This window comes from Malus sylvestris, chromosome 8 (genome assembly GCF_916048215.2).
Source record: "Malus sylvestris chromosome 8, drMalSylv7.2, whole genome shotgun sequence".
NCBI lineage: Eukaryota > Viridiplantae > Streptophyta > Magnoliopsida > Rosales > Rosaceae > Malus > Malus sylvestris.
The window spans coordinates 26,413,114-26,439,990 of NC_062267.1; the positions used below are offsets into that span (position 1 = coordinate 26,413,114).

General features: G+C 35.8%; 3 protein-coding genes across 3 annotated transcripts in view; 2 read left to right on the forward strand and 1 right to left on the reverse strand.

Moving 5' to 3' along the window:
• Positions 1-26,877, forward strand: part of LOC126631485 (uncharacterized) — a 42,154-nt gene that overhangs the window by 9,425 nt on the left and 5,852 nt on the right. The window lies entirely within an intron of this gene.
• On the forward strand, positions 17,908-19,701 carry LOC126631693 (tubulin alpha chain-like). Its single transcript, XM_050301822.1, has 2 exons — positions 17,908-18,752; positions 18,843-19,701. The coding sequence occupies exons 1-2, from the start codon at positions 18,054-18,056 to the stop codon at positions 19,497-19,499; spliced, it is 1,356 nt and encodes a 451-aa protein (XP_050157779.1). The 5' UTR covers positions 17,908-18,053; the 3' UTR covers positions 19,500-19,701.
• On the reverse strand, positions 19,659-24,982 carry LOC126631692 (xylulose kinase 2-like). The gene is made up of 11 exons (XM_050301821.1): positions 24,740-24,982; positions 23,751-24,405; positions 23,502-23,590; positions 22,841-22,905; positions 22,597-22,652; positions 21,543-21,663; positions 21,382-21,456; positions 20,851-20,904; positions 20,374-20,471; positions 20,108-20,279; positions 19,659-20,023 (listed from the first exon to the last, which is right to left on the reverse strand). Exons 1-11 carry the CDS (start codon positions 24,796-24,798, stop codon positions 19,794-19,796), a joined length of 1,674 nt encoding a protein of 557 aa, XP_050157778.1. The 5' UTR covers positions 24,799-24,982; the 3' UTR covers positions 19,659-19,793.

Sequence of the window (26,877 nt, forward strand, 5' to 3'; positions counted from 1 at the left end):
GATATATGCTCCACAAGAAGTACAAGAGGCAAATCACAAAGCAGGCCACTAAATTCTAAGTTGATTCGGTCATTTCTACAAACACCTTTGCAATCATTCTCATGAGCTACCATCATTGACTTCCTTCAAAATTCCAAATTTCTTTTATATTCTTACACGAAATATAACGGACATAATCATGACTTTTAACTGCATATAGTCCTAGAAAACGAGAGATATTTGGTCAAAAACAAGACCCAAATTATTAAGTGTCATAATACAAGTTGTTGGGTATTTTAAAACAAATTCCTACCATTTGTATTGTGACACTTAGGGGTGGTTTGGGAGTGAGGTGATTAAAAAAAAAGCACTCATGAAAAAAAGCTGTGAGGGTTTTAGGTGTTTAGTAAACTAAAAAAAAAGGGGCTTATTTTGGAAGCTGAGAATAAGCTGAAATCAAAGGAAAAAGCTGAAGCTACTATTTGCAGCTTTGGAAAACTGGCTTTTTTTCAAAGCACACAGAGCTACAGTGCTCCTTTAATGAAAAAACCCGATATCAAACTGTTTTTTTTTTCCAAAAGCACTTTTACAAAAAAGTTTACCAAACACTCTGCTGATTTATTTCACAGCCGTTTATTCTCACAGCAGCTTTTTTTTAAAGCACAGCAATATCAAACCAGCCTTTAGTATATCAGACTGTGTTATCAACACACTGAAAAAATTAACTCAGAAAACAAAGTTGTCAATGTCTGTTTTGAAATTTTACCTGATTCTACGGCATATGATTTGATTATTTGAAGCCATTCCACTGCCTGAAATGACAAAATAGTTCCGGTTACTAGGGCTACCAACTCGTAACCCGACATTTAATACCATATAATATGATTATAAGTAAGTGAAAATCACGGTGGCCCGAAAATATAAACAAATGAACTACAACCGCATCAGTTGGGATTTAAAAGTTATGTTCCGAGTTTGCATCCTTAGGATTATTGGACAAAAGAAGTATTGAAAGTAAGAAATTAGTGATGTTTGGCTAACAATGACATGCACAAACATATAGAAACAATACACAATCATAACAATGATTACTATGTCCACAAATGAAGCGCTGATGATGAGGCCAAGCAATGGTGGTTTAAATTTAACTGGGTTGAAAATCATACCGCATGTGAATTATGCCTTTGGGACTCTGATTCTTTGAGAACTAGATTGTGGCAAGAAATAGTAAAGCAATTAAAAAACTCGACACTTCCAAGCATTTTTGTTTTTTTTTTTTCTTTCTTTTTTTCTAATAAATGTTACGATTGTGTTTTGTGCTATAAGCCTTGTAAAAGAGAGTTGCGCCCATATTTTAGGGTTAAAATGTTGATGCCTTTGCCCTTAGGTTATGTCGTGGCAATGTCTGCCAAGTGCACACTAAAGCATATGTGCAAAAAAAAAGGGATCCCACCCTAATATAATCAAAGTTGACTTGGATAGTTTGGTTTGGATTTGGCCATTGGAGCAGTGGCTGATGTATTTGGTAGCAAACTCCATACGACAATATCTACCCAGTATTGAAGATATATCAACAACATCCACTGAATATGAAAACTTTTGTCGACATCAACAACAATTATCTCCATCTACTTCACCATCTCAATTCTCCACTGCCGTCTGCCACCATCATTGAAGACATCGCAACCATTACTAAAACAATGGCCACCACGATTCAGGCAACACGATCAACCACCACCATATTGCAAATCTCCATCGTCTCCACCAATCAGTGCTACACCACCACCACCATCATCGACAACATCACACCACATCTTAGATCTGACAACTTCGTATTTTTTTTCCCCATCCCATTGTAATATTAATTGTCATTGTGTAACTTAGCTGAACTTCCCCTTCCTCAATGTAAAAATATCAATGTACTCAAACAAAAAAGATTAGGGACCAATTTGGTACAAATAATTTTTTATTTTTTTAACCAAAGTGAAATCACCAAATGCATATAAGGGATCAATTTTGCAACTCTAAAGCGAATCATTTTGCAATTAACTCTATAAGTTAAAAGCTAGTGTATGGAATTGGGTCCATAATGTGGACTTAAAGCCTAGCTTAGCATAGCATTGGGCCTTTTTAAAGTGATCATAGACCGGCTGCTAACAGAAAGACGTCAAACTAATTATTTACAAGATTCATACTTCTTGCTTTCAAATAAATAAGAATATTATTATATCGTAATATTAAGTGGCAATAAATTCGATTTTCCTATTTGTATGAGTTTGAAAAAGGCATCAAACTTAATACGTCAAAACGTGCAACACAAAACACACATATTAAAACTCAATTGTTCAAATAATAATTTTCGTTTTTGCTCAAAAAAGAAAAAAAAATCGTTAAGAACAATGACCCATTATGAAAATTCTACATTTCGAGAGAAAATATCCTGCAAAAATATAAGCATGGGAATTGGAGCGAAATATTATTACAACATTGTAACTTTGTAAGTCTCAATCACAATTTAATAAAGTCAAACAGAAGTAATGAACATAATTAAATAAGCGATGAGAAGAAAAAGTGTGTTTTTATCATTCTCTTTGTCAAAATCATCAAAATGCATGCGGAACAAATAACGTCAACTCGACCAAAATCACAATTAAGGTTTATACCTAATACAAATTAGGGGGCAACTCTTCCTTAGAGCAACACAAACACACTTGTAAAATTGAAAAAAAAAAAAAAATGGTTGGTGTTAATGTGAATTAACTCTCAATGCATTCAAGTTATGCAATGATGTTCATCTCTCTTTTTTTTTTTTTCCCGTTCATTATTGTTTTTACCTAATAAGAAATGGCAAAGCAAACAAAACAAAAGGGATCGGAAATGAATGGGGTGGCTGATCACTCTCTTTGTCGGGTTGTATGTCTTAATATATAGCGAATTCCATTTACTCCTCCACCCGTTGGAGTTTCTAAAAATGGGATGTCTCTCTTTGGTGAATGCATTCTTTGGGGTCACCACGGTTTGATTTAGAGTCAAAAGTATATTACTGTCTCATATTATACATGAGCTACATGAGGTGGAGAGTCTATCATCAATGTGGTGGAATACCTCCTATATTAAAAAAAAAAACCGCAATTTTCAAATAAACTTACAAAGAATGAGTTCATTGTGTCATGTGTTATTTTTTACCAATAATGCATTGGACGGAGATATTGCAATGGTGGTGAACGTGTTCTTGAACGTTTGAGCACGACAAACTTGATCAAATTTATATAAAATAATTTGTCGAAAAGTAACATAAACAAAAACTAAAACCCTAATCCTTATTCTCCAAGTGCAGACAGCAGCGTAGCTGCTACGAACGTCTTGTCAGCAACCACTAAAACAGCAATACTAGTGAAAACGATCGAGTGATGAATTCGACAGATCACAGCACATCTGCCATGCAATTACAAAGTATTCCTGACGGCTGTGGCCTATGTTATTACTACCATTTATTAACAATTAAACGCTGGATTAATTACAGCCATCTACCACCTTTGCATCTGACATCCTTATATTAAATATCTATATTTGAAGCAAACAGATCGAAATCAGAAACGTAAAAAGTAAAAACTTATCAAATCGGATGTTTTCGGATAACAATTCTGTGGGGCTTCTAATTTCTGACTGGTGTTTGGGTTGGCCCACGAGTTTTGCTGGTCTCACATGTGGAGAGGATAACTTAAAAATGGTACACAAATTATAAAAGATGGTGGTGTCCATGGGGTTTCATAAATATGTACATTAGTAAGTAGTGGATTACTCTAATGATTGACGCACAACTGAATTAAACAAAAGATTGTTGGAGCAATAATAGAAAATATGAGAAATAACAATATAACTCCAATGATAATAATGATAAAGAAATTCACAACATCAATTATATATGAGATTAATATAAACAACTAGAGATAAAGTTAGAAAAACTAACAAACTTGGAGATTGAGGCTTGCATAAATACAATGTCCTAAGGATAGAATTTCGCCCCTACTCTTGTGCTTGTAGTTCGATAGGCGTCCATCTCCCAGGATTCAACAATCTATAATCCGAAGTCAAAGCACTTCAATCTTCGGACTCTGGCGAACTTTATATATTCTATACTCTCAAGACACGACTCGGAATTTGACACACGAATCATTTGAGAAACAAAGTGGGGAAACCCTATTTCTCAAAAGTGAAAATTAACTCTAATTTTCTATATTTAATACCAATGGTTTCATGGGTTTATATAGAATCTAACTTCTACTTATTAAAGAGATGTAACTTTTCACTATAAGTATACATCACTTATCAAGGGAATATCACTTAAACAACATAACCTTTCTAAGATGTTGGTTAACACTATTTTTCATTCAATTATTAAAATTATATATTACAATATTTCATATTATAATATATAATTTCCAACAAAGATTACTTAGTGTTAGTGTCTAAGATGATTAGTCTACGTTGTACGACATACTTCATGCTCATACTCTAACATAGGTCACCTCAATAAACCTTTTTTACCTCACAACGTGGTTAAGGCATTTCGAATCAAAACCGACGCGGTTGAGTTCATGGGCAAAGCTACATGGGGACTTCGCCTCTCTGGTCTTCTGAATTGCACCGAAATATGTTGCACTACTTCTTTTGCATTTTATTTTTTAAATACTCAAGCCAAAACGACTTCATTTTGGAATTGGGATAAAAAAAAATATTGAACAACATATATCATTAAGAAGAGGAGTACAGTAAGGCTATCATTATTCAAGACTCTGTTAAGTTGTTTGATAGTCTAAAGAAATTGGGTGTGCAAAGAAGTTTCAAGTCCTATGAAGGTCTATTTAAGGCCGATTATGCGCCACAATCGTATATGATGGCTGAGAGGTATTTTAATGCAAAGTTGAGTGAGGGAATAGAGCCCCATAGGCATACTTATATTTATATGAGTCACTCAGTCATGCTACAAGGTGTTTAATGAAACACCCCCGCTTAACTGTCTCTCTCTTGAATGCCACGCTCATGAGTTATTGTAAAGAGAATCGATGGGAAGACACCTTGTATCTCTTCCATAACATGATATTTGAGTTAAGAGGCAATGATGAAAAACTCGATAATTTCACCATTCCTATTGCTCATAAGGCATGTGCGAGGTTAAGGCACTCACATATGAGAAAAAAATACATGGGTTTGTGAAGAAACATGACAAGGTTGGATTGAATATGTTTGTTAGTTATGCATTGATTGAATTGTATTCCAAATGCGGAGAAATGGGCGAGATTGTGGAAGTGCTTGACGAGTTTTCGCACCCCCCCCCCCCAATTTATGGCTTCGCCACCAGTTGAGTTATATAGGAAGGTGTCAAAGATAATTAATCTAGGTCCCCTCGATAAAACTTGTTTCCCCTTACTGCCCAATGAAGCTTCAAAGTCATGTCTCTTGAAAAAAAATGAAGCCTTCATTTGTTTTCTTTCAATTATTTGAAAATTGAAGAACTTTTTTAAAAATATTATTAAGGGAAGGGAAAGTGTTTGAAACTATTACAATAATTTAAGGGATGGAGTTTCAAACTCATAACGGATGAGTAAAAATTCAACACCATATTAGTTCACCTACTTGCAAACTGAAAAACTTATTTGGTAATTGTTTTCACTATTTTAAGAAAAATGAAAGCTGAAAACAAAATTGTTACCAAACAAGTTTAAATCATAAACATTTGGTAAAGAATGATATCTAGATACAAGAGAATTTGGAAACCTAAAAGATTTTCTCCGATGATAGATCTCTAAAATTTAAGACATTAAAATGGAATAACATAAGGGAGCTGTTATTGACAATTCAAAATAATTATTGTGCACTCTAACCATATAGAAATACAAGAGAAAAAAAAAACACACTTGAAAAGAGTGTCGAATAACTTTTTTAAAGTGTGAAAACACTATTTAATATTTTTTTTCCAATCATGTATTGTCAACCTCTCGATCCATCTCGACTAAAAACACTCAAAAATGAAGGTACAAACCATATTATTGAGTGCATATGTCCAAACTACACTAAAAGATGAAAATACTACATCATATTTATCACGCATGGATGGGAAAAGATAATTGTAGGGGAAAAATAACAAACTCCAAATAGAGGTAAATGAATGTGACAATTCATATATCTATGGACGGCCAACTAATCTCCCTTTTCGTACAATCTCTGTACCACATAATGCAAGTGCAGTTGTGTATTTTCGGTTTCTGAGTTAAATGGTATGTTAAATTAGAACCGATGATGCCAAAAAATACATGCTAAGAGCTCAAACTCAAAGTTTGAGTTCTAAACTTTGCTCGTTTTCCACTAAACCAAACCTATGTACGCAAGTGCCCGAGTGGCTTGGCAGTTGACATTCATTGTTCAGAACTTCAATGGGTCACTTGGTGTCTTGCACTTGAACTCCCACCATTTTATGAACTAAACTAAAATTCAAGAAACAAATTTTATTATTCATGAAATAAATAATAATTAAGGCTAAATATTACAACAACAACAACAATAACAAAGCTTTTTTCTACTAGATGGAGTCATTTATGTGAATTCTAGAACGTACAGTACTGCACTTGGTTTTGTGTCAAGTCTTCCATTAGTTCCAAGTACTCTATGTCTTTTCTTAGAGTCTCTTTCCAAGCCTTCCTAGGTCTTCTTTCCCCTTGTGCTTCGAGCCTCTATCTCATAATCACATTTTCTAACCGAAGCATTTGTAGGTCTTTGGTTCACGTGTCCAAATCATCTTAACCATTTTCTCTCATCTTATCTTTAATTTTGGCTACTCTTACTTTAGCTCGGATATCCTCGTTCCTAATCTTGTCATTTCTTGTGTGGCCGCATATTCGGCGACGTATTCTCATCTCCGCTACAATTATTTTTTGCACATATTGATGCTTAACCGTCCAACATTTTACGCCATAAACTATTGCTGACATTATTGTCATCCTATAAAAAATTTCCCTTTAACTTTAGTGTCATATGACGGTCGCACAACATCTGATGTACTGTTTCACTTTATTTATCTAATTTATTCTATGGTTGAGATATCTATTAAATATAAAGAAAAAAAACTCAGATCTTGAATGACATGGGGCTCTGCAATTTTATAACAAGGTGTATTTAAAACCGTTGGATGGTATTAAATGCCAATCTGCAAACAACTTTTGGGTAGATCGATATAGACATTCTGCGTCAATGAAAAAGTCAGGTCGCGACTATGACATCGATGCGTTCTTCTGTTAGAAGGTCTCTTTCCACCTGTTGAAATATTCATGCTCTCTCAGCCGAGTAATGCCATGCTTGCAACTAGGTCTGGGAATTTTTTACACAATTTGTTAACACAACACGTAAATGATACGAAAATAACGGGTTTCAGATCAATACAATAACTAATCAGATTATTATCGGGTCACACGATAATAACTCATTAAGAACGGGTCCTTAACAGGTTTACACGAGAGTAACACGCGAGTAACCTATTTCACACGATAAGAAAAAAAAAGTTATTTTGATGATTTTAATTTTTTAAACTACTGTAAAAAAACTTACTATAAAATACAATATATATAATGAATATGTATATATTGTTTATTAATTATTATTCTATATAAATTTTAAAATTGAAGTTTTATTTATTTATTTATTTTTATAGTATATTATAGGCAAAGATTGAGATTAAAAATCATAAAACACATTAAAAATAAAAATATCAAGTAATTTAAAAATACCAAACACATTAAAAAAATTATAATAATTAATTTACATGTGCGAAAAATATACAAACACTCGTAGTCACATCCTCTACGCTTTGAGGATGGGTTTATGATCATGTGAATTTTTAAAGCCATACAAACTCTCATGAGTAGTATTTTTAAGGGAGTTCAAAATAAACAAAATTCATAATCATTAATGTATAAGTCTGAAAGATGTGAAAGCATAATAAATGGTCATAATTGCATCATCAACGCTTAAACGATGGTTACATAGTCGTTTAGATTTTTAAAACCCTCCAAATCTCAAGAAAAGTGTTTTTTATTTGAGTGCAAAATTAATAATAATTATTGTAGAAGTGTGAAAAATATAATCACTCGTAATGAAAAGTTTTACAACTTTCATGAAGGGGTCAACTTCAAAATTTAGTATGTATATACTAATTTAGTATAATTATGTTTTTCATTTTTATTGATTTAAAATATATTTTTTTAACGGGTAATGGGTCTGGTCATATTACCTGATAATATTAACGGGTTGATTTCAGGTTGGGTCATATTACTCGTTTACTTTAATATGTATTACATGAAACAACCTGTTAAGCTATCGAGTATGGCACGAAAACGACACGAACACGATAAACATGACCCGAATGCCAGTTCTACTTGCAACTATACTTCACAAAGAGGGTTTTCTTGCAAACTTAAGGGGTTCTTGATTACTACTTAAAATATTTCAGTTATCACCGAAGTGCATGTTTAGTTGAAACATGTGTGTTTTGGTGTGCATGCATGTGTTTGTAGGGTGTGTGATGCTATCTATTTTGCGGTTTTGTTGATTCTGTGCGTTGCTGGAGAACGTCGATAACAAGATCTATGGGGACGTTTGTACAGCATGAGAGTATTAATTTTACGTAGAAGAAAGAAAAAACATTGCATGTACTTATAAGTAATTTGACTTTTCTCATATTGTCAAATGATTTTTTGGTATAACTTTGACTTCGTCACAACAACTAGTATCTGATTAGCCATGTCGGGCAACGATACCCATTCATGTTTGGAAAAGCGAGGGTTTTATTCACTTGCAAGTAATGTATCTTTATCAAAAAAAAATTTCAAGATCAAAACCGTTCAGTCTCTTAATCTTCATTTGAAGATCACTCATTCAATTGATTTATTTTGATGCATTTGGATGACTAAACAGTCTCCAATTCAAATGATTTTTTGCAGGGATGATCTTCAAATAAAGATTAAGAGACTAAACGGTTCATATTATGAAATTTTTTCAGTAAAGATACGTTATTTGCAAGTAGAAAAATGAACTCATCCCAAAAAAGAAATGCATATACAAGTATCATCCGCTTTTATTTATGAATAAGTTTATTATTTTTGGATTCACGTTAATCAATAGTCAACTTTTCTTAAGGTCCAATTTTTGTCAACTTACCTTAGACTATCATCATTTCTACCACCAATTTTTTAACTTTGGACAGAAATTTTAGCGGACTCCATAAGACAAAGTGTGCCAAGCCAAAAGGCTAGAGGGGGCTTTAGGGGTTAAAAGGTGCAGTGGCACAAGGTTCCGAATTTTTGAGGGCCTCAAAGTTTTTTATTCTTCTATATATTATATATGAGTATAAATTTTCTAATAAAAAAGTTTTTAACTAAAAATAATCATCATCATTTGATTTATTTATATTACAATTGATTAAGTGGAGTTTATATTTAATTTGTTAATTTTCCACTTTTCTCTAGAAGTAAAAAAACAAAAAAAAACAAAACTTGTGTTCTTCCACTTTCCTTTAGCAATAAAAAACTAACTTGTGTATTACTTTTTTTCACAAACATAAACGTATTTTAGTATCTCTCTTTTAGTCGAGCTCCATCTTTTCATGGACGAACCCTAAATCATGATTCATTGCAATTGGACATTATTCATTTAGTAAAAGTGAGATGCCAATTTCATTAAGTTTGAATATTAATTGATGAACTTTGTATGAATATATTGTCCAAAATACTTTTATGTTTTTAAATAAGGAGGGTTTTTTAAAAAAAAAAAAAATTGCATAGGACCTCTAAAATATCAAAAACAGCCATGCAAAAAGCAATGGGTAAATTGCGATTCAAATTGAGTGCAGAAATATAATTAGAAAATACACGTATTTAAAAAAAAAATAGTTTGGGGGATGGATTATAATGAAGAGTGAGCGAAAAATAGGTGATTGGGTACCAAAAATAAGCATAACTCATACTAGTCACCACAAGGGACTTGTTATTCACGAGGACCAAAATTAGAAACAACGAGTGGGGATGGAGGAGACTTTCTATTCCTCCTCCCCTCTGAGGCTGTGTTTTTATTTTTTCTCCTAGTAATTAAGGGATCATTTTTGCTCACTACTCTAATTATGGTGTATGCTCACTATACACTTAATTATTTGTCACGTGTCATTTCAACTAACTTTAGTTAACTTTCACATTAAATATTACTTTTTCAATTTTGAAAAAAAATAACCAATGTTAAGTGAAATGATACATGACAAATGATTATGTGTACATGAGCATACACTAAAGTTTAGAGTGGTGAGCGAAAATGCTCCTAGTAATTAATAGTAAATTGTTTTATGAATTGAATTTTTGTTGTGTTGTCATACACTATTTATTGTATCAACAAATTTATCATCTATGGATTCACGTTAATGAATACTCATTTCTTTTTTCTGATTGCTTTTTGAAATAAAAAATTATTGAATTTAAATTCAGTACTTTCTCCAACAAAAAGGGAGTAACTATCAATTGTTCTTTACTTGTAACTTGTAAGTGAGAGGTCTTATGTTCGATTCTAGCCAAAGGGGAATTCGAATCACATTATTGCTAGCTTAATTGAGGCTAAGCCCACCTCCTCCCCTTAATGTAGATAATATCGTTTGTTAAAAAAAAAATGTATCAATTAAGTACACGGTGGTCATTTATTAATAGTCGATCTCTCTTTCAATATCTTTGGATTCATGTTATAAATCAATTTTCTTGTTGGGTTTGATAACCAGTTCATTTTTTTAGTTTTAGTTTTTACTTTTTTACAAGACTCAAAATTTGTTTGGTAACTGTTTTTAGGTTTGAGTTAAAAAATAAATAAAAACCGAAATTCAAAACTAAAGTTACATTTTAAAATTTGACTTTCAGTTTTCGTTTTTTTACCACTAAAAATTAAAAAAAGTTACCAAACAAGTTTTTAAATGCAAGCTAAACCTAAAAATTGAAAATTAGGGATGGACAAATACCTATTGGTTATGGGTAACTGCAGTTATCCGCCCATTTAAATTTGACGGTTACGGTTATGGGTATAACCGTTTACCCGTGAAATTTAAATGGCGGTTATGGGTATTACCCGCAGTTATAAACGGGTACCTATTTAACTGTTTATTTTAATATATGTAAAACTAAAAAAAAAAAAATTAGTTTCTAACTAGGTATAGATACCGAGATATATTTGGTAATAAAGGCCCATAATATATATATATATATATATATATATATATATATATGCCTCACTTGAGAGAAAAATATAGTTGATAAAATGGACTAATGTTTAATATATGTGTCACATCCTGGCCCGGGCCCCCACCACATCCTAAGCTCGACTTCACCGTAGCACGATATTGTCCGTTTTGGCCCTGACCATGCCCTCACGGTTTTGTTTCTGGGAACTCACACGAGAACTTCTCAGTGAGTCACCCATCATGAGATTGCTCTCGCGCGAACTCGCTTAACTTTGAAGTTCCGATGGAACTCGAAGCCAGTGAGCTCCCAAAAGGCCTCGTGCTAGGTAGAGATGGGAATATACATATAAGGCTTACAAAATCCACTCCCCTGGGCAATGTGGGATGTTGCATATGTGATTGAATATGCTAAAGCATCAGAGTGTTCGACAGTTTTGTTTTGGAGTCTTTTGAAGTTTTGACCAATTCAAGATAATGATTAGCTTGAGCATTTAGAAACATGTTATTATCAGATGATATGTACCTCTATATATATATATATATATATATATATTTAATTGGCCTCGAGTTTTCAATAAATATTTGACCCCAAAATTAGAAATCGATTAAATGGCTTAGATCGATGAACATATGTTTCTAAATAAAAATCCAAATATTTATCAAATTAGCTTATTAGCAGACTGTTGCATACTTACATATATATATATATATATATATGTATGTATGTATATGTATACAAGAATATTAATTAACTTACAACCATGTATGATTCTTGTAATAGATTGACTGTCGAATAGGAAGATATCGCATATATTCATAAATAATATTGCCGTTAATATACAAATACATGTTAAATGTACTTACAACGATATCTAATAGTTAGAAAAAAGAAAATTATGACAAATTTCATTTTAATTTTCAAGTTGTTAAAAAAATAGGTAGACGGGTAAAAAAAAAAAGTAAACGGGTATGCGATTATGGATAAATGGGTATGGTTAACCGTTTATAAACGGTTATGGGTAAGGGTATACCCGTTTATGTAAATACCCAACGGGTAAACGGTTATGAGTAAATAACCGTGGTTACCCGTTCGTCATAATCGTTGACTATCCCTATTGAAAATGTTATCACGTGGACCCTAATTTTTTGTGGTGTGAAGGTGTTTATCATCTTTAGATTTGTTTCAACTTCTTTTTGTTTTTGTTTTTTGTTTTTGTTTATGAGTACAATGATGTATTTTACATTATGAGGAGGAGAAGTTGGCTAAACTACAAAATGAATTAACAATAAGTTGGTCATCTACGAGATTCGAACTTAAAATTTTTTACTTATAAATGAAAATGAATACAACGTAGTACTATTCAGCAACTTCTTTTTTGGTTATTAAATCCATAATTTGGTGTGAAAAATTATTTTATCGCATCATAAAGAAAAAGAAGACAAAAGGGTGAGTGTCTGTAAGGAGAAAAGGAACGAAGAGAAAGTTGAAAATGGCACTTCACCGGCCTCCCCAAATCCAAAAACCGTAATGCTTTCCAAAACATAAAAACTACCTCCCCCCAACCAATCAAATTTGCCATTATAGACCACCAACAACAACCCACCCTCCTTCGCCCTCTCTCTCTCCTCTCTATCCTCTCTTTCTCTCTCTCCCAAAACCCCACAACAAAACCCAGAAGGAAAATAGCTTTTATAAGGGACTCAAAGAGGACAGCGAAGGGGAGAGAGTGAGAGAGTTGTCTGTGCTCGCTTGGCTTGCAATGGCTGTGAAAGACATGTCGTCCTTCTCCTTTTCGCCCACTCTGTGCAGTGACCCAGTTGCCCTTGAGGTGGAGGTACTTTCTCACCATGCTTTGGTATTTCGAGGGATATTTTCGTGCATTCACAGACTGAGAGCACTACAATGTAGCTCTTTCTCTCTGTAAAACGACGAAAAATCCAACCTTTATTGGTTGGGAAAAGGCAAACAGGATGGAGCCAGGCAAAGTTCATATATATTTTCTCAAAAAAAAAAAAAAAACAGAAAAAAAAGAGCAAAAAGTAACAAAATTTCATGCCCTCTTATTTATTTTTATGGGGTTTTCCTTGTGGGGGTTTTTTCCAAATTTATTTGGGAAGTGAAAGGTCCTTGAAATTTTAGAAATGGAGGTGGAGCCTACTGTTCATCATTTTTCATGGGTACTGAAATGTCAAGAACAAGACTCTGTTAATGTGATGATGATGATGATGATGATGATGTATGTGTAATTTCCCCCAAATTTTCCATACATCTTATAAAATATAGCGGTATAGTTTATGTGGTTTCCCATTTGTGCTATTTTATTTTTAATTTCTTTTAATTTTATTTGCTTAGCAATCATATGAAAAATCATCTGATGTCTGTGTGCTGCTTGTTGAAGTGAATAAGGGGTTTGATGATTGCAAAGCAGCCTGCTTGATTAAGAAATTACCGTCTGTCTGTCTTCATCGACCGTTTGATTTGAATCGGTTATCTTTCTTTTTCACCGGTCTATTTACAGATGTGTGGGAGTTGGTAAAGTATAAGACTTCATTCAATGCATTGCATCATAGATGTTTTTTTTTTACCCTGTGTAGGTTTCTTAAGCTAATTAGTTGCTGAAAGTTTGTGTTTTAAGTTATGAAAACACGATTCAAAACGCGAAGGATCGATGAAGCAGGTCCAGGATAAACTCTTTGTCTGTAGTGTTGTCGATCTTCCTAGGCGATTTCTTGCCATTGCGTCCAATGAAACTTGAAATTATGAGTGTTTTTGTTGTCTGAAACCAGTAACGATGGAGGAGAAACTAGGTTTCTCTATAGGGTCAAGGTTGTGGACTGTAGAGGATCTAGTTATAGATGTCGGTAAGGTCCAAAATACATGGTTGAAACTTGCTAATGGGTGGAAGGGATTTAGGAAATCATGCTGAAACCATGTTGAAAAAAGAATCAAAATTTGGTTTATCATTCTCTGTTACAGTTGCTGTGCATTCTGTGTTTTGGGTCTTGCTTCAGATTGTCAATTTAGCATACTGTTTGTTGGTATAAGTACTTTGTCTTAGACTGTGCAAAACTTTTCCGTCCTCATGTCTATCCCTCAGACAAAGCAACTTCCAGACCTCGTCCTAACAGCGCTCGAACCAATTTCTACACATGGCATGACCAAAACTTTATCAGAGTCATACTTCAGTTGTCTCCTTGTTTGACATGCAGTCTGCTTAAAGGTCATCTGCATACATTCTCCCAGCTGCCGATAAATTATAATTCTTTTATAATCATTGCGGAATTAGCCTAACCATTTTCCAGTTTACCTGCTGAAAGTCTTCTCAGATCATTCAGAAGCGATCATTAAGTGCCGTTTCATAATCATTTGATACCGTCTCTGGTTACGCAATATAAATTCTGGGTTGTGTGTAAATTTCTGCTATGCTACTTATAATTTACCTCCCAAAAGTTACTCTTAAGTTTGCCTTAGTCTCTAACATGTTTAGGTTCTGTCTCGAAGCAATTTAAACCTTTTACTTATCAGCAGTTCTTGTCAAGTATTCACTCCGCGGTTATATTTGCTAATCCGACGGGGCTCTAGCGCTGCTTGTTGAATATTTGTATAACACTACAACTTACAATTGCTTATTGAATGATTATGCGATTATTAAATCTGTCGTTCCTGGATGATTGGATAACGTTTACATACATAGGACATACATGTTCAGTAGAGAAGACAAAGATGGCTGACCTTGGCCTGCTTAGTAAGTTGAGATCCTACAGCAGGCTTCGATCAGCAAGGTCTTTGATTTAACACACTACATTGCCACAAATTTTTGGCATTATTTCTGACTTGTAGCTGCAGAGCTCAATGGATCCGGGCTTCTGCAGTTTGTATTTGTTTGTTTGCTTGTTTGCTTCTGCTATGTCTTCGTCTTCCTTCTCGGGTTTCCATATGAGCACATTTTACATGTCTTTGTGTTTTGATCATGTTCTGGTACAACCTTAGGAATTGAGGTGATGCAATAACGTGCTAAACCTAAACCCTTCTCACCTACAAAGTTCATCGTTGAAAAATCCGTGGATTTGAAATGTCGTCCATGAGATTTAAATTCATGTCATCTTCGAGCAAAAGGAAATGATAAATACAAACTCTTTTTTAGTTTCTCACTCTTGTTTATTTTTGTTTGTTGTTTTTGTTTGGTTTGTTCAATCATATGGCTAAAAATATAAATGAGCGTGTAAAAAATTAAAAATGATGTGCAAAAATAATCTCTCGCGATCAGAATCAATGACAACCTGGTCCTAATTATTGTGCGGCTTTTTAGCCAAAATGGTCTTTGAAATTTGCATAACTCTTCACTTTGGTCTTTGAGATTTGAAGTTAATAGAAGTAGTTCCTGAAATTGTCTATCATCAATCATTTTGATCATTCACTGAAAAATCTTTATTAAATAAGAATAAAATGATAAAAATACCCTCATTTTTTTGTCAAATCATTTTGGCCTATTGTTTATTAAATTGAGGGTATTTTTGTCATTTTGATCCTTATTTAACATAATTTTTCACAGAAGAACCAAAATGATTGATGGTGGACAATGTCAGGGATCGCTTCTATTGATTTCAAACCTCAAAGATCAAAGTGAAGAGTTTTGTAAATCTCAAGACCATTTTGGCTAAAAAGCCTTATTGTGCAGACCAACAATTCGGTAGGTTTAGTCTGCATATGGGCCTACAGCATGCATTAGCATTGGGCCTCAAAATTCATGCTGTCCAACACTGAGATCCATCAACAGTGGCTCACCAATCCGCCGACGCTAGAAACGCTGCAATATTTTTGCCTGCATTCACAAGAGCCGCGGTGGTGTCGCCTTCTTCCTCCGTGTGAAGTGAGAGGTAGTAACGCAACCGAACGCAAAATAAAATAAGAAGTGCTCAAAAAGTGATAAAATTACAAAGTAAATTACAAAATCACCCTTAGACCATCTCCAACCCTTAGGTTAAAACATAAAATTTTTAACTCAGAAAATTTAAGTTTTAATGTAGAAACATGTTTTCTGAGTTAAATTTTTAGTTCGAGATCACTAAAGAATGAATTTATGATTTTTAAGGTAACTTAAAAAAAAAAAATATTATGTAGACTATCCAATTTAATTTTATGAACATTTTAATATAAAAATATTTAGATTCTGATAAATATTGAAAAATCACTAAACCGATATCATGAAACTCGTGGAACAGTATAAAAGCATGTGAAAGATTTTTTTTCAATTATTTTAGCTGTTGAATTTAAATGTGGACCGTTAGATCTTTTTCTATACCGTTAGATTTGATCATATTAGATCTTAGCCGTTGAATTCAATAAATTTATAAATATAAAAGTAAAATAAAATACACATATATAGTAGGCCAACCCACTAACTCGGGAGAATTCCTAGGCTGAATTTGCCCCAAAAATAAGTTTTTGGTTAAAACTCATATATGACCCAAGAATTGGGGCAAGTTGGAGTAAATTTAAAATCTAAAATTTGAGTTTTGCTCTAAGGATTAGAGTTAGACCTAGTTTGGGAGTGAGGTGCTTAAAAAAAAAGCACCCATGAAAAAAAGCTGTGAGGGTTTTAGGTGTTTGGTAAACTGAAAAAAAAAAGGCTTATTTTGGAAGCTGCTGTGAGAATAAGCTGAAATCAAAGGAAAAAGCTGAATCTGCTATTTGCAGCTTTGGAAAACTGGCTTTTTTTCAAAGCACATGGAGCTACAGTGCTTCTTTAATGAAAAGGCCCACTATTAGACTGCTTTTTTTTTTTTCCAAAAGCACTTTTACAAAAAAGTTTACCAAACACTCTGCTGATTTATTTCACAGCCGTTTATTCTCACAGCAGTTTTTTTTCAAAGCACAGCAATACCAAACCAGCCCTTAATCTTAACGTCAAAGTTTTATAGAATTTTCGTTTTAAATTCAAATTTTGTTCTGTCAAATTGTAGGGTTTCCACTCAGCCCTTTCAATTTTCATGAGCATTTTGTCACTTCACAACTTCAAAAAATAAAACACAATAAAATTAGAGATCAGCAGTAACAAACCGAGTGGACCATGGTCATTGGTGACAATAGGCTGCAGTAGGTAATTGGTATGCTAATAGCCTAACATGTAGGAATCTGCACAAAAACCAACCTAGTAATTTGATATAAAACTATAAGATATTTGCTAATTGAGTAATTCCCGCTCCTTCAAAACCCCCTAAAATGTAGGATGTCTTTTTGCTAAATGAGACCTGGGCCACCCCTAATTATAAAGTAAAACTAAATTGAAATTTAAGAGGCAAGTGGCACTCGATGAAAATGAACGTTCTTCTTGCATTGTAACGTGAATTCGAACCTTACTGATTGTCTGATCTAACATTTAAATTAAAATTTAAGAGAGCGGCCCAAAAAGTAAACCGATTATTTTCTACTAGGGTCCAGTGCATCATGGTGGAAGTAAAAACAATCCAAACTGACCCCTAAAATGCCTTTTTCTTAATTTTTTTAATCTTATCTTTTTGGCCAGATCTAAATTTTCAAATTTAAACGGTCCAGTTGTTAAGAGGCAGGCAGCGTGTCCCAACATGCACAGAGCTGGCAAACCCTGATTTTAACCCCACTCCGAGGTCAATATTTAACCCCGGTAAGATTTACCCTCCTTTATAATCCAGACCTAGACCTCCCCCATTTTCCAATCCAATCCAATCCAATCCCACCACCCATTTCCTCAGGCGTCTTGGTAAACGCCGCCCTCTTCCTCCTCCTATTCCTTTCTCCTAACAGTCGGAACCCAAACCCTCACCTCCCGCCAAAATGAGAGAGTGCATTTCTATCCACATCGGGCAAGCCGGAATCCAAGTCGGCAACGCCTGCTGGGAGCTCTACTGCCTCGAGCACGGCATTGGCCCCGATGGCCAGATGCCCAGCGACAAGACCGTCGGCCGCGGCGATGACGCCTTCAACACCTTCTTCTCCGAGACCGGTGCCGGAAAGCACGTCCCCCGCGCCATCTTCGTCGATCTGGAGCCCACCGTCATCGACGAGGTCCGCACCGGCACCTACCGCCAGCTCTTCCACCCTGAGCAGCTCATTTCCGGCAAGGAAGACGCTGCCAACAACTTCGCCCGTGGTCACTACACCATCGGCAAAGAGATCGTGGATCTCTGCCTGGACCGCATCAGGAAGCTCGCTGACAACTGCACTGGGCTTCAAGGGTTCTTGGTCTTCAATGCCGTCGGTGGCGGTACCGGATCGGGTCTTGGATCATTGCTTCTGGAGCGGCTTTCGGTTGATTACGGAAAGAAATCCAAGCTGGGATTCACTGTGTACCCTTCTCCTCAGGTTTCTACATCTGTTGTGGAGCCTTACAACAGTGTTCTCTCCACCCATTCTCTGCTGGAGCACACCGACGTGTCTGTGTTGCTCGACAATGAGGCCATCTACGACATCTGCCGCAGGTCCCTCGACATCGAGCGTCCCACCTACACCAATCTGAATCGCCTCGTCTCTCAGGTATTTCATCGAACACCTTACCTGCATAACCACTGATTCTTATTGGTTATGATTTGATGGCTGATGGATTGATTTTTTGTGGGTTTTCAGGTCATTTCTTCGCTGACAGCGTCGTTGAGGTTCGACGGAGCTCTGAATGTGGATGTGACCGAGTTCCAGACTAACTTGGTTCCATACCCCAGGATCCATTTTATGCTTTCCTCGTATGCTCCTGTGATCTCCGCTGAGAAGGCGTACCACGAGCAGCTCTCGGTGGCTGAGATCACCAACAGTGCGTTTGAGCCTGCCTCCATGATGGCCAAGTGCGATCCCCGCCATGGCAAGTACATGGCCTGCTGCTTGATGTACCGTGGTGATGTCGTTCCCAAGGATGTGAATGCCGCTGTGGCCACCATCAAGACCAAGAGGACAATCCAGTTTGTGGATTGGTGCCCTACCGGGTTCAAGTGCGGTATCAATTACCAGCCACCAACTGTTGTTCCTGGCGGTGACCTTGCCAAGGTGCAGAGGGCTGTTTGCATGATCTCCAACTCCACCAGTGTTGCTGAGGTGTTCTCTCGCATTGATCACAAGTTTGATCTGATGTACGCCAAGCGTGCTTTCGTGCATTGGTATGTGGGTGAGGGCATGGAGGAAGGAGAGTTCTCAGAGGCTCGTGAGGATCTTGCTGCTCTGGAGAAGGATTATGAGGAGGTTGGCGCCGAGTCTGCCGAGGGAGATGACGGTGACGAGGGTGATGACTACTGATCCTCAACCTCCATGGTTTTATTTGTTTTCGTATTTGCTATGTTTTCTTTGGATGTTATGGCGACTGATCGGTGTTTCTGGGTGGTGTTGCTATGCATCTTCATAGCACACTCACTTTTGCTATGTCAGTATGCAATCTATCTTATATTTCTTGCTGGGTTTTTCTGAATACAGTCTGGTATTTCATTCGCCAAGATCAAAATGATGAAACGATTAGAAATTTCGGTTCTTTACATAATGCAATTCGAAGCACTCCATCCCGGAAATAGACCAAAACCGGTGCCAATCGATGTATTAGAGACGTCCTACTTTTTCAACTAGGCGGTTCTCTATTTCGAGTCTCTTCATCGCCATCAACCCGTACTTCGGAACTAGATGAATGTCGGGAATCGCTTCGAGTTTTCTCTTAAGGGACGCGTTCTCCGTCTTGTGCTCATACAGGCATTTGAAGGGCACAAAACTGCCATTGTTGTTGCATAGCCAACCATGTGCAGCCCTTAGGGCAGCTCCTAGAGAAGCCGAATCTGTAAAAAGGTTAGAGAACGAAAAGAACTAAAGAGTTGCGGTCTCTCGATGCACATAACGCATATATTTGGCGAAACGCTTACCCGGCCTTTGAACTGTGTAAACCTCGCACCCAAAAACACAAGCTGCGACGCCCAGGATGGCGCGATTTACAGACGCACCCCCGGTGGCTATTAATCGTTTTGGAGAAGGCATTCCAACTCTCTCTGCATGACCTCGCATTGACACAAACTGGCCCTCTATTACAGCCCGAACCTGCAAAATTCGTAAATTCGCCTTTCACAGGGAGAAGAGTTCATGTAGGGTATCCTCCACCTATGTGAACAATTTCCATTTCAAAAGTACAAACCTCAGAAGCACCGTCGAATTCCTTCTCTACTTCACGTTCATTCACGCCCTCCAGAGTCTCGCCATTGAAATTTTCAAGAACGTAGCGATGGAAACCAACTGAAGGCATTACAGAAATTAAGTAAGTAGTTGAAATGCAGTTGGGATATCCAGGCACTACAGAAATTGGTTGCGATGGAAACCAACATGTAAAACACTTAAAAGAAGCAACAATGTAGTGTTAAAGCTGCCTGGTAGCAAACTCTCCGTCGGATCGCTTACCTCCGATCAGTGCACTTGATTCCCAAGGCAAATAAATAGACAAAAAGCAACCATTTAGATCAACCATGTTTTATTTACCTACAATTTGGCCGGAAACTGCGATGACTTAACTAGTATTGTTGATCGAAAACCAACCCAGAAAAGAAGGCAATTCGACAGGAGATCGTAAAATTGGATAAACCTCTGTCAGTAAGTGAGAGAGATTACAGGTACAAACCTGGAAGTGGGGGAAGAATTTCATGCTCATTGTAGTAGAAACCCAGCTTCCCACCTGTACAAGAAAGTAGAAACTACAATATGAAATATAGAAATTATGACAATAATTCCAAAAAGAAAGTATTTATTTAGCCAAAATGATCCCGAGATTGGCATAACTCCTCACTTTGGTCCATGATATTTGAAATCAACAGGAGTGGTTTCTCAATTTATCCACATCAATCAAATCTCCATTAAATAGGGATAAAATGACAAAAATACCTCAATTTGTTAAATCATTTTGGCCCATTGTTTACTAAATTTAGGGTAGTTTTGTCATTTTGGTCCTTATTAAACAGAATTTTCACGGAAATACCAAAATAATTGGTGGTGGACAAACTCAAGGACTACTTCTATTAATTTCAAATCCCAGGGACCAAAGAGAAGAGTTATGCAAATTTCAGGGACAATTTTTTTGGCTAAAAAGCTTTTATTTATTTATTTTTCCGGTTTATGAAAGGAAAGAAGTAATTCAGGCAAGCCATGTACTAACCATTTAGAGGTAATGTATTTGAAAGCGCTTGAGTGAACCTGTCCCAACTGCTTTCCATGTAGCGGTTGCGAATATCTAATATGAAAATTGAGGTCATACCAGGAAACTAGACAGATATCTCAATTGGAACCCATAAAAATGTGTCAGCGCACGGTTTGTACCTTCACGAGTTAGTGACCCGTTCTTGTAAACCAGCATTACCATGTAACCCTTTGTGTTAACAGGGTTTGGGAAAACATTTCCTTCCAAGCTAGGTTGAAGATCATCAGTAATCCAATTCAGCTGAGCAACAGATACGAGTAAATGAGAACAGGAGATATCGGTAAGAATCCAGAGTAACTTCAATAATAAATTACGTAGAAGAAACCACTGAGATTCTGGTCATGACTCGTGCAACATTCAATACTATAATAATTCGCAATACCTCTGATACAATTTTAACTGGTTACACTAAGGGCAGGAGATGATATTTTAAAATGCTACACTATGAAAACTGCAAACTATTTAGTAAAAGCAGTTTTAAAGTTTTTCGTTCATACATTTTTCTTTATTTCTCTCTTTGTCTTGCCTTACGTTCTCAAATTTTGTCACATCTCCGCCCGGGTCCACCACATCCCGGGCCCGTTCCACCACCGTAGCACGATATTGTCCGCTTTGGGCTTACCATTCCCTCACAGTTTTGTTTTTGGGAACTCACAAGCAAACCATTCCCTCACAGTTTTGTTTTTGGGAACTCACAAGCAACTTCCCAGTGGGTCTCCCAGGATCCCTCACAGTTTTGTTTTTGGGAACTCACAAGCAACTTCCCAGTGGGTCACCCATCCTGGGAGTGCTCTGGCCTCCTTCTCGCTTAACTTCGGAGTTCCTACGGAACCCGAAGCCAGTGAGCCCCCAAAAGGCCTCGTGCTAGGTAGAGATGGGAATATACATTTAAGGATCACTTCCCTGGACGATGTGGGATGTTACAAATTTTAACTAGTTTTTCATTTTGCCTCCATTCCCCACCTTTAGCTAAAAGTGAAAACTAAAAGCTAATATCGAAAAGTAACACAAAGGAGCCCAGAAACCATTTTCTACTTTTTTTAGCTCTATATTTTCCTTTTCTCTCAATGTTTCAACTCTCATTTCTCTCCTCTCCCTATTCTGTTACATGGAAAAGATAACATAAAATAGAAACAGTATCAAGAAGATCCGAAGAAGTTAATTTCAACTTACGGTGTCACTTGTACCAAGACTGATTACTAGATCCCCTGGGGTACTTACGGTTAAACCTGCAGCTCTAACAAAACTAAATCATATGACAGCGCCCTCACTACATGGAATGATAAACTACAACAACTAACAGCAGAACCATGAAGGAGCTAAAGAGATTTCACCAGTTCATCAGAAATTTAGAAATATTAGCAACATATTAAGTGATTTAAAAGAGTTCAGTAATGGAAACTTGAAAATCAGGCACCTGCCACACTGTTGAGGTTGTCTCCTGTCCACAGAATAACCAAACAATTCTTGTTGAAGCGAAATCTGGAACGAGATTGAAATTTCTTATCTGTTAGGGAAATATTTTCAGAGAGAAAGTATACATGTAACTACAGTGGCTGCAGACTCAAATCATGACCATGGTAGCATAACTCCGTTCAATACGAACAAGTTTTTTATGACAAACTTTCATGATCATCCACATTTTCAGGCTTATTATTTGAAAAGTTATGCAGGATACAACTACCATACGACTTTATCACTCCCTGTGTGATATTTAAAATCTTTGTATCACTTTGTGATATCATAGTCGTTTTTTCCTATTTGATAAGTAGAACTTGGAAACTATAGATTAAGTTGATTTTGAAATGGGAGAAACCTACACAAAAGCGCTTATCCAAAAACGGCAAAACATATAAGATCATAAAAGTGGACTGCGCAAACTACAGTTGTCCACTTCCTGGTTTCAGAGGCGCATTCCATTTGGTTTGCTGTTTTATTTAATTACTTCACCCTAATGCAGGATTATGTTAACAATTTTTTTCTTTTGTGGTGCACCTAGTTTATTTTGTCCCTCATGAAAATTCTAACACAGCATATAACGATCAATGTCAAGAGAACGCTACAAGAGTGCCACTGACCTGTCCAGAAAATAGGGAGCAATGTGGCCAGCAACAGAATGGGCAGGAGCTATCTTTCCAAGTTTTTCCTCCAGACCAGGGGCAGTGGCCTTCAATTGACATCAAGCACCAAGAAAATTAATCAAACTAGAAACAGTAAAATGATAATGTTACTCAGAGGTAACACTCACTCCAAGAAAAAGCGAGAAGCTTAACAAGACCAGAGAAACATAATTAACAAGGAAAATTTACTCTTAAAATATGACAGACCTCTAAAAGTTTATTAGACCAGGCCCTTTTCTTTATATCCATCAAGTTCATCCCTGCACCGTCGGACTCATCAATACAAGCATATTTCCCTATCAGAAGAGATGCCATAAACGAACTAACCAGGGAGATCCTCTCAGTGTTTTTGTAAGCTTCAGGATGTGTCTCGAATATCTTCTTAATCTGTGGGCCTGTGAATCTTTCATAACTGCGTGAACCCGTAAGTTGGGATAACTCCAATGCTCCACCAGCAGCCTTCTCTAACTCTCTACACTGTGCTGTGGTGCTGCTGTCCATCCATATTGGCGATTCATTAACTGAAAATGCTCCTTTAAACTGATCCACCAATGGCTTCTTGGGTTCCAATGATGACAATAGCGAAGAACTTCCATTCTTCCAATAGACACTGCCATGTTGCTGCCCACTGCCGGAAATAGCAGCAATTTTCCCAAAATCCAAATTTGAGCTGGAAAGCTTTCTAAGCACAAGATCTAGAGCTTCCACCCACATCAAGGTGGGTGAAACAATTCTACCATTAACCGAAGGGTCCCGGTAGACTCCGTCTTTGGTTTTGTAATGGGGCAAATCAGTGTCAAATTGGACAAGCTCTGTAGTAACAACGTTGAGATTGGAGTCTAGCACAGTTGGCTTCAGAGACCTTGTAGTAGAAACCAATAACAATTACTAAAACAAAATCATGGTTTACCCAATTCAGATTACAGAGCATCCAGAGAATCATATTCCCATATGAAATTTAATTTCACAGTAAGACAACGAGAACCCAGAAAACACTAACAAGTAACAATCAAGTTTTACCCAATTCAGATTACAGGGGATACTAATTAACTTATCATGGACTGCAGTAAAACAATGAAAACCCAATCCATAACCAAGTAATGTGAACTTGTGATGTGGGTAATTCGGATTTCATGAGCAGCATCAAAGAAAGATATGAAATTGGAGGGAGAACGAGTGAGGGAATGGTAACTTACTGAGTGGAACTGTCAAACCCAAGAAAATAGGAATCCTTGGGGAGAGAGTAATCTGCCATTGGAGAAGTCAAACCAAGTCTGATGGCTTCTGCTTCAAGAAAATTGGAAGCCTTGATTATACCAAAGTTGGTGACGAGTGAAACGGAGATTGGTAATGTAAATGTATTGAGTTGCCGACACAAATCCCGGTAAGGAAATTTTAGCAGCAACGGATAATTAGGAGCAGAGGATTAGAGGACGATAAAGGTTCCTGCTATCGCATGTTTTTTAAGCACATGCTCTCTTTTCATCAATATGGGAATTTTTAAGCTAACATAGTAACACGTGGACACAACAGACTGACGTAGAGCGTGTGACCGTTTGGTTTCATACACGTGGGATAACATGCTCTGATACCATAAAAAAAATTGAGATTCCACCAGAAAACCAATTGCCAATATGAGAAGTAACCCAACTTATTTATAAGCTCATACAAGATCTTCCTCTCATCAATATAAAATTCATTCTCAACACTTACCAATATGATATTTTTTCAACGACTATATTTTCATGCATCTTTTAATCACATGCTGACCCAACATGTATATTTTCAATAATATATTCTTTATTTTTTTTAATTTTTTTTTACCAACAATAGTGAATAAGAGTTGTCAACGTTAGCTAGTTAGTAATTTAATACAACATTAATAACTTGTACAAAATCTTAACCCACATTGTAGTCTCAGAAGTTGAAAAATTCACCCAAATAAAAAATCGTTTAACCTTATAAGTATTGTTACGAATATTTCATTATTTATCCATTATACTACATTCATCAATTTATCAAGTCATAAGATTACTAAACAACTTTCAATTTTATTAAATTTTTGCATAAATGATCTTTTAATGAAAACCTACAAAATGATTAGTTTAGATTATAAAAAATATTATAAATTAGAGTCTAGAGAGTAAAGTTAAATGAGTGATTAGCGTCGTAGTAAGACATTAAAATAGACATAATTTAACAAAAGTGGTGCAAAAGAAAAAAAAATGCATGAATTTCATTTCCTAAAATTCATCACGTGCGGGACACTCTTCGTCATGCACAGCTGCTAAAAGGTTTTCAATAGATGGAAGTGGAAGGGGATTCCAAACTTGTCATTGATGCAGTTAAGAAGAATAAGTGCGGGACTCTTTAGAGATTGAAGGTTATTACTCAAGACATTCGTCAAATTTCTTCGTCTTTCAACCATATCTTCGGGAGGTATTATTTTGGAGAGGCCAACTTTTTTTCAAATGCAATTACTAGTGTAGGATATGATGTAGTAAACACCCACATTTGGTATGCTACTCCCACATGGGGCCTATCATGCTTTATAGGGACTAAGCCAGAAAATTATGTTGAATGAGGGCATTTGTAAACAATAAAGTAACATTAAAATTAATAAATATGGTTAAAAATCAGAATACTTAGTAGTCTAGATTACCGAAAACAACTCATCAATATCATCGAATAAGGTTACTTATATATGTAACCATGTTATCATTCATATTTGATCTCCCATCTGTTTTTACGACCATTTTATAATTTTTGGAGGTCTTTCTATGTAGGTGGTCATTAATCCTGAATGAGGTGTTGTCAATATAACAAGATTATGTTATTTCATTGAACTGGTTTTAATTTGGGTGTATTACTTGGTGTAAGATTTTCTCTCCTCCTAATCCCCTCCTCTTACACTTTTTTTTTTCTTTCTCTCTATAATTTCTAAGCATGGAGATAATGAATTAAACATACTTTTTTTTTGAACAAACGATATTATCTACAATGAGGGGAAGGGGATGGACTTAGCCTCACAATGAGGTTCAAATTTGCATTTGGCAAGAATCAAACCTAAGACCTCTCACTTACAAGTGAAGAGGAATACCACTAGACTATAGTACTAAGTAACAACATACTTTAATTAGATATATTAAGTCTTTGAGTTACTATATGTCAATTAATAGTAATATGAATTTATAACATTTATTTATTTACTTTTGTAAAATTATTAATTATCGTTTACACTTTGCATGGAATTAAATGTGTAAAAAAAAAAAATTCAAAGCGGCGTATTATAGGCATTCAAAAAAAAATTAAATAGTAAAGTTAAACATAATTA

Excerpts from the sequence above, each read along its gene's own strand:
- LOC126631693 (XM_050301822.1), top strand. The coding sequence starts at position 18,054 with ATGAGAGAGTGCATTTCTATCCACATCGGGCAAGCCGGAATCCAAGTC. Across the intron at positions 18,753-18,842 it reads TGAATCGCCTCGTCTCTCAG|GTCATTTCTTCGCTGACAGC; the intron begins GTATTTCATCGA and ends GTGGGTTTTCAG.
- LOC126631692 (XM_050301821.1), bottom strand. The coding sequence starts at position 24,798 with ATGGCAGATTACTCTCTCCCCAAGGATTCCTATTTTCTTGGGTTTGAC. Across the intron at positions 21,664-22,596 it reads GTCTTGGTACAAGTGACACC|CTGAATTGGATTACTGATGA; the intron begins GTAAGTTGAAAT and ends TCTGTTGCTCAG. Across the intron at positions 20,280-20,373 it reads AATTCGACGGTGCTTCTGAG|GTTCGGGCTGTAATAGAGGG; the intron begins GTTTGTACTTTT and ends CGAATTTTGCAG.